Genomic DNA, 12,365 nt, shown 5'->3' on the forward strand with positions numbered 1-12,365 from the left:
AATGATTGCCTATATGTAGTACCATGGGGTAAATGATATGTTAGAACTCCTAGTGTGGAGCCTTGATCAACAGGTGAGCTGATCTCTGAAACGAGCATGGAAAAGGAGCACTACCCTCTGATTCACTGCCCACCAAATCTCAGTTTTAATCTGTGCAGAATCAAGAGGCTGTGAGTTGGCCTCGGTGCCTGATTATCCAATCTGTAAACACTCCCATGCTCCAGGAGTTGTAAAATTTACCCATAACCATTGTACATACACAAAGAGAAGTGATACACCAGTGTAAAACATTAACAACAACCTCTTCGCTCAACACGTGCTCAGAATACACTGCTGGCACTTGCCGCCAAGACCAAAGAATTAAGAATGTACAAAAAGCAGTTGGATGCTGACATGTATGAATTGGGAGCATTGAGCTTTTATGAGCTGAAAATACTTTTTTCTGCCCTTGTTTTTCTTGTATTATTGTATAAACCTGGTCTGATAGGTGGCGAAGCATCTGCACATGCCTCCATGCTAGACACAAACTCAGTGAGTTATTAGTTATTAGATACAGCAACAATAGAAAAAAACAACATTTGCGCTTCTTAAATCAAAGTAAGGAGAATGTTATCAAGAACATGTAACATCTGGATTTCATACACATTTGGCATCTTTGATCAGTAGGACTGGTCAGTGGTGTTACACCATTCTTGGCTCAGATACTGGGGTCTGGGCAAGAAACGTCTCCTCTGTCCACTGGAGTTCCTGACATTCTGCCTTATACTGGAGCTGAACATTCAAAGGGCCACCAGAAACTAGGATTTGAGCCTGGGTATTCCAGTCCTCGGCATAGTGGGTCTAAAGAGCCTCCAGTTCTCCATGGTTAGATCGGCCCTTTGTTGGAAGTACGTAAAGAGAAGAAGAAATTTACCATTTATATGTTGAGTTTCAATCACTATTCATGTGAAAGAGAAAAAGTCTTGCACCTCATGCAATGACTTTTAATGTCCAAGGGGCACAACAAAGTGCGCCTCAGTAAACAAATTATTTTCCTGAGCAAATGCAGCCCTTTTGTGCACAGCAAGATCCCACACAGGCACCTGAGATGAGTGGCCGGTTAATTTGTTTTTGATAGTGTTGGTTGAGTGAGGACTGTTGGCCAGGCTCCCTGATGCTCTCCATGTGGTGCCATGGGATTTGTTGCAACCCCCCCCCCACCGAGCTCTGTTTAGTGTCTGATCTAAAAGGCAGCACTTCCAATGTTTCAGTGTTCTCTCAATACCGGTCCATCAACCTGGATTACTGACTTATATCCTGAATAGAGGCCCACAGCCCCTGACTCAAGAGGCGAGATTGCCACAAGCAAGACAAGTTTACCCTTGACCAGTACATCGATTTTGTTTTTAGTTGAACATTCAATTAAAATAGGAGAAGAATGTAATTAATATAAAGCGAATTCTTACAAGAAAAATGACTGTTAAAGTAACCATAAACAAAAAAAGTTAAAGTTGTTTTTCCTTGTCAATTCTCGGGATGTGGACATCGCCGGCAAGACCAGTTTTCATTACCCCTCCCTAGGTGCTTTGGGAAGGTCATGATGGACCCTCTATTTGAATCCCTGATAGCAGTTTAATACAACAGAATGGTTAACTACACCCATGTCACAAAGAGTCAGCTACATCAGTGTGGGACTGGACAGCCGATAGGTCATACCAAATAAGGATGATGGGTTTTCTTCTCTCAAGGATTGGTGAACTAGTTGAGGTTTGCTGACACTCGGCAGCTTCATGGTCAGCTTTACTGACACCAACATTTGATTGAAAACTGATTTCAGATTCCCAAACTGCCATGGCGGGAGTGAACTCGTATGCACTAGAATATTAGTCCAGTAGCTTCACTACACCACCGTACCCTCTAAAGCTTCATTAAAGTATAAATTTTCTGAATTGCCAAGTATTAGAGGAGGCAATGACAACAAGACTGGAAACATATTTACCGTGTCTTTACTGTTGTGCTACAGCTTGCAGTAATGGTCCCTTGAATGCTTTACCCTCGATGTGTCTGCCTTGAATGCTAAATTCTGTCCCGTTTTACTTTCCTCTACTCTTTGTCTGTTTGAATTCTTAATGCTGCCCCCTGGATGTCTCGTGTTTCTGGACTGTTGTCATATGGGTGAACTCAAAAGCTGACTGACTTCTGTAACTTGATGAAGGTATCTGTTCAAACCGTTTTTAGTGCATTGGATTAAGGTGGATTCAATGCACCTAGTGATGATGTATTTGAATCCATTTATGCCGTATCTTATTGCATGCAAAATTTAATCTTTCAGAGTTAATGACAAGTCTTTGTTAAGAGCCGCATTCTCTCAGTGTGGTGTACCTATTTTTGTAATGAATGCAACAGTCTCTAAGTCTCCTCACCAATTCCGCAGGATTCAAAAGCTTACTACCACCTCCTCAATCAAATTGCACCAAAAGGCGATGAAGAGGGACAAGCTCCGATTCCAGTTGATATGTCCGGTATTAATGTAAGTACTAAAACCTACAATCTTCCCATAACCTGTTTGTACAATGCATCTTGTCATGTTACACTTATCTAAAATCTGGAAAATGACATTAAGTTTGCTTAAAGATTGGTTCCAACTATTAAAAGAAAAAGAAATAAAGGTTAACATGAAATTTAACTCGACTTCTGGTGGTGGCATGTAGAGGGGAAGCCGCATGCTGGGTGGCTCCTGTTTGAGGCGTGTTTTTAGGAGTTTTAAAGTCCGGTCCTGGGGGCAATTTGCGAATGAATGAATGAAGGAAAATACAAGGAGCTAGCAAGATGGTGGAGGCTGGGCTACCGGGTGGGGCTGCACTGTTCACAGCAGAGAGAATGACTGAGGTGATGTCTTTGGAGCTGGAGAAGCAGTTTGTGAAGCACATGGAGGCGTCGAGGAAGGAGATGGCGGTGGCTTTGAAGACGTTGGTGGAGGAGGCAATTGTCCCGGTGAGGGTGGCTGTGGTGAAGACATCGGCCGAGGTGAGGGAGCAGAGCGAGAAGATGAAGGGAATGGAGGAGGCCATGTCGCAGCACAGCGATCAGCTCTCCTCGATGGGGGATGAGCTGCGGAGGGTGGTTGAGGCCAATAATGGGCTTCGAGCAAAGCTGGAGGGCCTGGTGAATCGCTCTAGGTGGCAAAATTTGCGGATTGTGGGCTTGCCCGAAGAGGTAGAGGGCTCGAGGCAGACATGTTGGCAGAATTGATGGGGGAGCGTGAGGAGCCCTCCCGGTATGAACTGGACCAAGCCCATTGGTCGCTGAGGCCAAAGCCAAAGTTAAATGAGCCGTCAAGGGCAGTGATCATCTGCTTCCACAGGTACCACATGAAGGAGAAGGTGTTGGGCATAGCAGAAGCGGGAGGTACAGTGGGCTGGTGTTCGCATATACCAGGACTTGACGGTGGAGCTGGCAAAGAGGCGAGCGGCTTTCGGCCGAGTTAAGACTGCATTATACAACAGTGAGGTGCGATTTGATGTGGTGTATCCAGCGAAGCTGAGGGTGACCTACAACGGCAGAGATTTCTACTTCAAGATGGTGGAGGCGGCGCAGAAAGCTTGGGACGAAAGTGAAGACTGAAATTGAAGAGGGATTGTGGACTGGGAAAGGGGAGTTGGGAGAGTGTATAAATGTTTTGTTTTTTGATCTACATTGTTCTTTATTTACTTCACGTTGTTATAAAGTTTAAGTTTTTTTTGATTGTCATTCTTTGTTGTGACGGTTTTATGTTATTTTATTGAGATGTCAGTGTTTGGTTGTTTTTTTCCTGGGACAGGGGAGGGAAGGGAAAGCCTTGGGTGGGGCCCCCGCTCTACCTAATTTAAGTCGGCTAGTGAACAGAGGTGAGGTGGGGGGAGGGGCTGCGAACATTGGAGCCTGGCAAGCAGGTTTCAGTGGGCCTAAGAGGTGTGAAAGGCAGGGGAGGGGATCGATACTGGGTGTAGGTTTTTCAAGAGGAAGTGCAGGGGAGGATTCTGTGAGGGGGTTTAATGTTAACAATGGATAGGGGCGGGTCAGGCTCATGGGACAGGGCCTGGTGTTACAATGAAGGTGGATAAGAAGGGAGGGGGGAGGTGAGAGACTCCCCCGGTTAGGATAGTTATGTGGAACCTGAGGGGGTTAGGTGGCCCAGTCAAGAGATCAAGGGTTCTGGCGCATCAAAAGGTTTGAAGGCCGATGTGGCGATGCTGGAGGAGACTCACTTGAGGGTGAAGGACCAGGTGAGGCTTAGGAAGGACTGGGTCAGCCAGGTGTTTCATTCGGGATTTGATGGCAGGGCTCGGGGGGTAGTGGTACTGGTTAGCAAAAGAGTACGGTTCCAGATGGAGAAAGTAGTTGCAGACCAGGGAGGTAAGTATGTGATCGTGACAGGGGCATTGGAGGGGAGGCTGGTGGCACTGGTAAGTGTGTATGGACCCAACTGGGATGATGCAGGATTTGTGATGAAGATGTGCCCGACTTGGATTCACACAAATTGATAGTGGGTGGGGACTGCAACTTGGTGGGGGGGGGTGGGGGGGGGGGGGGGGGGGGGGCGAAGGCATTGGCTGGACTAGTGGCGGAAATGGGGGGGGGGGTGGACCCTTGGAGGTTTCTGCACCCAGGGGAGCGGGAGTATTCTTTATTCTCCTCGTTCCACAAGGTTTATTCGCAAATTGACCTTTTTTGTGGTGGGGAAGGCGCTGTTGTCTGGGGTTAAGGGGTCGGAATACTCGGCAATTGCAACATCGGATCAGGTGCCGGATTGGGTGGATATGTTATTGGAGAGGAGCAGTGATATGATTGGGAAAGTAATCAAGGAGTATGTGGGGTTCAATTGTACGGGGGGAGGTTTCGCGGGCGGTGGTTTGGGAAGCTCTAAAGGCGGTGGTGAGGGGGAGGTGATCTCGTTTAAGGCAAAGGTGAATAAGGAGGAGAGGGTGGAGCGACAAAGGGTAATAGATGAGATGTTGGAGGTAGTCAGGAGTTATGCAGAAGATGGGGATCCAACCAAGTTGGAAAAGAGGAAGGAGTTACAGGTGAGATTTGACCGGCTGTCCACAAGAAAGGCGGTGCGCCAATTGAAGCGGGCAAGGGGAGCGGTTTACGAATATGGAGAGAAGGCATGTTGACAGGGCAGTTTCGGAGAGAGGCAGCGGCGAGGGAAATTGTTCAGGTGCGGGATAGGGCAGGGAAGTTGGTGGTGGCTCCAGATCAGATTAATAGAGTGTTTGAGGAGTTTTCCGAGAGATTGTATAGGTCGGAGCCACCTGGGGGGGATCGGGAGATGCAGGAATTCCTGGATGGTTTTGAATACCCGTGGTTAGGGAAGGGGGATAGGGACATATTGGATGGGGCAGGAGATAAAAGATGCGATTGGGAGGATGCAGTCGGGGAAGGTAGCAGAGCCGGATGGGTTTCTCGTGGAGAATTACAAGAAATTTAAAGATAAGTTGGCACCGCTGATGGTGGGGATGTTTGAGGAGGCAATAGGGAAGGGGGTGTTGCCACAGACTTTGGGGCAGGCATCGATCTCCCTGTTGCTCAAGAAGGATAAAGATCAGACAGAATGTGGGTCGTTTAGGCCCATATCACTTTTGAATGTGGACGCAAAAGTGTTGCTGAAGTTATTGGCAGTTAGGTTGGAGGAGTGCATCCCGAAGGTAATAGGAGAAGATCTGACGGGATTTGTGAAAGGGAGGCAGCTTTTTCGAACATTACAGGGTATTGAATGTGGTTATGGCACCGGCAGAGGGGAGAGAGACAGAGGTGGTTGTGGCATTGGATGTCGAGAAGGCGTTTGACCGAGTAGAGTGAGGGTATTTGATGGCAGTTCTGGAGCGGTTTGGGATTGGGCCACAATTTGTAGATTGGGTAAGACTGCTGTATAGGGAGCCGAGGGCTTGTGTCCGCACGAACAACATGAATTCTGGATATTTTGCTCTGCACCGTGGGCCCAGGCAGGGATGCCCTATGTCCCCCCTGTTGTTCGCGCTTGCGATTGAGCCGTTGGCCATCACGTTGAGGAGTTCGTAGATGTGGAAAGGGATAGTGCGGGGGGTGGGGTAGGTAGAGCATAGGGTATCTTTGTATGCGGACGACTTGCTGGTATGTATCAGAACCGAGTGGGTCGATGGGGGGCATATTGGAGTTGCTTCGAGTATTTGGGTCTTTTTCGGGATATAAACTTAATTTGGAGAAAAGTGAATATTTTGTGGTGCCTCGGCAGGGGTTGGGGAAGGGGACTCACTTTAGATATCTGGGGTGCAGGTGGCACGGGATTGTGGGGGCTCCGTTACTAGTTTGGTGGGGAGGGTAAGCAGATCTGACAAGGTGGGATGGTCTTGCTCTGTCGCTGGCAGGTTGGATGCAGGCAATTAAAATAAAATGCCATGATTCTTGTTTATTTTTAAGTGTCTGCCGTCTTCCTCCTGCCAAAGGCATTTTTCAAGGAGGTTGAAAAGATGATGACCTCGTTTATATGGGGGGGAAGGTGGCTAGGATTAGGAAGGTGCTGTTGCAGAGAGGATGGCAGTCTGGGGGGTTGGGTCTTCCGAATTTACTATATCATTACTGGGCGGCGAATACGGAGAAGGTGAGGAGCTGGGTGAGAGGGGGGCTCCCAGTGGGTGAGAATGGAGGAGAGTCTGTGTAGGGGGTCGGGGCTGAGGGCGTTGGCAACAGTGCCGCTCCCGATGGTCCCGGGGAAATACTCAGGGAGTCCAGTAGTAGTAGCGACATTGAAAATCTGGAGGCAGTTGCGCCAGCACTAAAGGCTGGGGGCGGGGTCAAGGGAAATGCCGATTTGGGGGAATCACAGATTTGAGCCAGGGAAGTGGGATGGGAGTTTTCGGAGATGGGAGAAGAAGGGAATCAGGGCACTAAAGAATTTGTTTCTGAGGGACCAGTTTGCAGGACTGAAGGAGTTGGAGGCGAAATATGGGATGAGGCAGGGGGAAATGTTGAGGTATATGCAGGTCTGAGATTTCGCTAAGAAGGAGATACAGAGCTTTCTGGTGGCGCCGGCCTCCACACTGTTGGAGGAGGTGCTGACGACAGGGGGAATGGAGAAGGGCGTAGTTTTGGCGATTTATGGGGTGATTCCGGGAGAAGAGAAGGCACCGCAAACCACGTTCATATGCTTTGGTTCTGTCCAAAGCTGGGGGGGGTATTGGAGGGAGATTTTCGGGATAATTTCGAAGATGGTACATGTGAGACTTGAGCCGGGTCCTCTGGAGGCCATATTTGGGGTATCGGATCAGCCGGGGTTGGAAACGGGTGCGGAGGCAGATGTTGTACCCTTCACCTCGCTGTTTGCCCGAAGGTGGATCCTGTTGGGGTGGAGGTCAGTTTCTCCACCCTGTGCCCTGCCGTGGCTGGGGGCATCTGTTGGAGTTTTTAACACTCGAGAAGGTGAAGTTTGAGTTGAGGGGAAGGATGGAGGGGTTCTACAATTCATGGGCTTTATTCATTATGCACTTTCAGAATTGGATGACATTGAACATTAGGGAGAATTTGGGGTGGGGGAGGGGGGTTTGGACTGTGTATGTTGTTGGTGACTGTGTATGGGTGGATGGTGGATTCCTGATTCCTTTTCTTTGATGCTTGTATTTAAAATGTTGGGGGTTGTTTGGGAGCTGGCGGGAGGAAGGGATTGTTGACCAGGGGTTTGACATTGTATTTGTTATTGTTGATTGTTGGTGGGTTTAAATTTGGATGAAAATGTGAAAAAGGAGAATAAAAATATTTTTTTCAAAACATGAAATTTAACTCACTGGCTATCTGTTTAATGTATCTTATCTAATACGCTGGTTAAGGGTTTAATATTCCCACACTGGATAAGGCTTTAACATTCTGTGTATAACATACTAGTTAACTCATTTCAAAGCCTCTTGCTGACTAAATGAGTTGAATTCCTGAGCATTAGTTAATGGGTTAATTGATTAGACTGTCACAGAAATTTAATTCCTCTGTATAACACACTGATTAATGAGTTTAATTTTTATTGTGTAGCACTCTGGCTCATGGGTTTAACTTCTCCACATAACAATTGATTAATAGGTTAATGGGTATGGTTGCAGGTTAGAATTAACAGTTAACAGGTTACTTTCACTGTGTAACACAGTAGTTAAAGGGTTAATTCTTCTGTGTCACATAGGTTAACAGTTTTGATCAGAAGTTTGTGTTTTTGCTCTTTTTTAAACATGTAAATATATTTTTTTAACAAACATTTTATTAAGGCATTTATGATTTTATAACAACGAAAGATGCAAATACAAATGTAAACATAATTCAGTACGTAACCCCCCCCCCCCCCCCCCAAACAACAACCATATCCCGACAACATAGCTTATACACATAATTCCCAAGTCCCTCCATCTCCTCTCGCTGATCCCACCTAAACTAAACAAACTCCCCCTACTCTCCCTCATTCCCTAACCTCCCCCCACCCTTATTGTATCTGCTAACAGTTTAGTTTTCCCCGAAGAAGTCGATAAACGGCTGCCACCTCCGAACGAACCCTAACATTGATCCTCTCGGCAAAATTAATTTTCTCAAAACTGAGAAACCCAGCCATGTCGCTAACCCATACCCCCGATTTCAGCGGCTCCGAGTCCCTCCACGACAGTAGGATCTGTCTCCGGGCTACCAAGGAGGCAAAAGCCAAAACGTCAGCCTCTCTCGCCCCCGGGACTCCCGGGTCTTCCGACACTCCAAACATTGCGAGGGCAGCACGGTAGCATTGTGGATAGCACAATTGCTTCACAGCTCCATGGTTCCAGGTTCGATTCCGGCTTGGGTCACTGTCTATGCGGAATCTGCACATCCTCCCCGTGTGTGCGTGGGTTTCCTCCGGGTGCTCCGGTTTCCTCCCACAGTCCAAAGATGTGCAGGTTAGGTGGATTGGCCATGATAAAAATTGCCCTTAGTGTCCAAAATTGCCCTTAGTGTTGGGTGGGGTTACTGGGTTATGGGGATAGGGTGGAGGTGTTGACCTTGGGTAGGGTGCTCTTTCCAAGAGCCGGTGCAGACTCATTGGGCCAAATGGCCTCCTTCTGCACTGTAAATTCTATGATAATCTATGATTAATCTAGGACAAAGGTTCGGCACAACATCGTGGGCCGAAGGGCCTGTTCTGTGCTGTATTGTTCTATGTTCTATCGTCATCTCTGGACCAGGCGCCATCATCGTTTTCAGCACCATGGACATGACATCGGCAAATCCCTGCCAGAATCCCCTAAGCATTGACCATGCCCAAAACATGTGGATGTGATTTGCGGGCTCTCCCGCACATCTCACACACCTGTCCTCCCCCCCCAGAAAACCTGCTCATCCGGGCCACCGTCATGTGTGCCCGGTGAACCACCTTGAATTGTATCAAGCCGAGCCTGGCACATGAAGAGGACGTGTTGACTCTACTCAGAGCATCCTCCCACAAAGCTGCCTCTAGCTCCTTACCCATTTCATCTTCCCACTTGCGCTTTACCTCCCCTATCTGGGTTCCCTCCCACTCCATGAGCTCTTTGTAAATCTCCGTGATCTTCCCATTCCCCACCCCTGTTTTTGAAACTACCTTATCCTGTGTCCCCTCTGGCGGTAGAAGCGGAAAGGTCGAAACCTGCCTTCGGACAAAGTCCTTCGCCTGCAGATAGCGAAACCCATTCCCACTCGGCAATTCAAACTCCTCCACAGGACAGATATCAAGTGAGGAAGGTTTGCGTTACATTTAGTGTATGAGAGAATATATTAAAGAATTTTAGTCTGACTTTTTGTTTTAACTATGTTTGATGGTAAATCACAATTACTACAATTACTCATACAGGAAAATGATGACCTGAAACGGGCAGAGTCAATGCTTCAGCAGGCCGAAAGGCTTGGCTGCAGACAGTTTGTCACAGCAACAGATGTCGTTCGTGGAAACCCCAAGCTAAACTTGGCCTTTGTTGCAAATCTTTTCAACAAATATCCAGCTCTTCGGAAACCCGAGAACCAGGACATAGACTGGAGTCTCCTGGAGGGTAAGCTTCTGGGAAAATTAATATGTCTCTGAGCATGTAAAAGCCCTCTTCCCAATGAACAATACGGTTAGTTCAGTCTGAGCTCCCATTAATAACTACCTGCACCTCCTCTGGTACTACATATACTCATTGTTGTCGGACAAACTTGAGCCTCATGGGTTATTACATTTTAAAAATAAATTTAGAATACCCAATTATTTTTTTTCAATTAAGGGGCAATTTAGCGTGGCCAATCCACCTACCCTGCACATCTTTGGGTTGTGGTGGCGAAACCCACGTAAACACGGGGAGAATGTGCAAACTCCACACGGACAATGACCCAGAGCTGGGATCGAACCTGGGACCTTGGCACCGTGAGGTAGCAGTGCTAACCGCTGCACCACCGTGCTGCCCCGCTTGTGCTGGCTTTATGATTGTGGCTGCTTAGTTGGCAGCCGTTCATTGACTCCTGTAAGGAAAACTGCCTGTCAGCAGAAGGGGGGGGTGGGGGAATGGGGGAGGGGGGGGTGGGTGAGCCGGGAACGGGAAGGCATGGAATTGGAGAATAAGGGCAGGGAATCTAGTATATGGGTAGCTAGGATTTAGGGCGGGGGAAGTTGGGCATGTTACTGTGGGGGTTTTGCGTGTGTCGGACCGTTCTGTTATTTAGAATTGTTAATGTGTTAAAACGTTAAAATTATAAATGCCTCAATAAGATGTTTCCTAAAAAAAAATGATTGTGGCTGCTGAGCTTGCATGATTCAGGAATTAATTGTACTTCCTACTCTTTTGATAACTTTTTGTGAATCATTCAGTCAAATTGACCATTTTTCTAAACTTGTAGGTGAAACGAGAGAAGAAAGGACATTCAGAAACTGGATGAACTCGCTTGGTGTGACTCCTCGCGTGAACCATTTGTACAGGTGAGGTAACTGAAAGAAAATCATAATCCTAGGGTTATGCCTGGGTGATATTGCTCCGTTCTGCAGTGACAATCTGGCAGAACACTAACCCCCATGTGAATACATGGATCAATCACATGCATCAATCACATGCATCAATCACAATAATTCGATGTTTAGTGGTCCAGCTCAGTCACATGTGAATTACCTATCTACACTTTAATACCGTGCACGTATCACAATACAACCAATTGCAGCATCTTCCATTCCAAGAGTTCCACGGTACTCTTCATTATAAAATGTTACAGCACAATTTCAGGACATTCCACAGCATTTGCAGCCAATGAAGTACTTTGGAAATCTCGTTGTCACCTGTCCCTTGGTTCAAGGATGATGCCTACTCGTTCACGGGTTTCTGCTATCAATCTTCGTGTGACTGAACCGGCTGATTCTTGACCCACAGATCTTTGGGCACATGGGGCAGGACATCCAGTGGGGTAGTGGGAACCAGTGTGCAGGATTTGCTCTGTTTTCTTTCCTTCTCTGCAGCCATTCTGCCTCATCATTAAGGCCTTTGGACTCAAAAGTGATGCAGCTTGATGGACAAGTTGTCGCCATTCTGAATGTTTGGGAGTAAGCTCTTCCTAGTTATTAATGTCAATGTTGTCACACTTCAAGAGGACTTGTGAGTGTCTTTGAACCCTTTTCTTTGTCCTTCCCGACATGTTTGCCATTCGAGAGTTGAGAGAACAGGACCTAACGGAGGAGATGCCTTCTGACCATCCGGACACAGTTTCCAGGCCATCAAAGTTGATTTTGCAGGAGATTTTCCTGAATGCTTGTGGAGTGGGCTTCAAGAAGGACACTAGCATTTGTTTGATTGTCCTCCCATTGAATCTGGAGGATGCAGCAGAGACATTGCTGAAGGGATTTCTCTCTGGCCTTTAAGTGTCGCTGATAGACAGTCCAACTCTCACTGCCGTATTAGAGTGTGGTAATGACAACGTGTTTGTACATTAGGACTTTTGTTGACTTGCAGAGGTTTTTGTTGTCAAACACTTGCTGCTTTATTTTATAGAAGGCTGAGCTGGTGCAGCTGATCCGGTGGAATATTTGGAGGAACAAATTTGGGTTATATGAGTTTGTTATGTCAACATTCAAGGACAGACCAAGCGTCTTGCATGCAGAATTGAACAGATCAAGAGTTGCTTGCAAATTGAGTGCAGAGTGGGCAATAATACTGCAGTCATACACAAACTGTAAATCATGTATGTCTATGGTGCTCAGTTTAGTTTTGCCATGGAGGCAACTGAGGTTAAAGAGTTTTCCATCGAGACCATATTTAACATTGGCATTAGAGGGCAGTTGATCTTTGATGAGGTGAATAGCCAATATCTCTTAGGTTAGTAATAATATAGGGGGCTATCACACAACCTTGCTTGACCCCAGCCTGGATTTTGAA

At 47.0% G+C, this 12,365-nt stretch overlaps 1 protein-coding gene across 4 annotated transcripts in view; it reads left to right on the plus strand.

Annotated features, from left to right (window-relative positions):
* lcp1 (lymphocyte cytosolic protein 1 (L-plastin)) overlaps positions 1-12,365 on the plus strand; it is a 126,625-nt gene that overhangs the window by 91,945 nt on the left and 22,315 nt on the right. For 3 of the 4 annotated variants that reach the window (XM_072514286.1, XM_072514285.1, XM_072514287.1), the window contains exons 9-12: positions 2,168-2,194; positions 2,414-2,509; positions 9,827-10,022; positions 10,846-10,924. In XM_072514286.1, the coding sequence (XP_072370387.1) occupies positions 2,168-2,194; positions 2,414-2,509; positions 9,827-10,022; positions 10,846-10,924 (398 nt within the window). The remainder of the gene's footprint in view (positions 1-2,167; positions 2,195-2,413; positions 2,510-9,826; positions 10,023-10,845; positions 10,925-12,365) is intronic. The other variant, XM_072514288.1, reaches the window with a different exon arrangement.

This window comes from Scyliorhinus torazame, chromosome 8, assembly GCF_047496885.1.
Source record: "Scyliorhinus torazame isolate Kashiwa2021f chromosome 8, sScyTor2.1, whole genome shotgun sequence".
In the NCBI taxonomy this organism is placed as follows: Eukaryota; Metazoa; Chordata; class Chondrichthyes; order Carcharhiniformes; family Scyliorhinidae; genus Scyliorhinus; species Scyliorhinus torazame.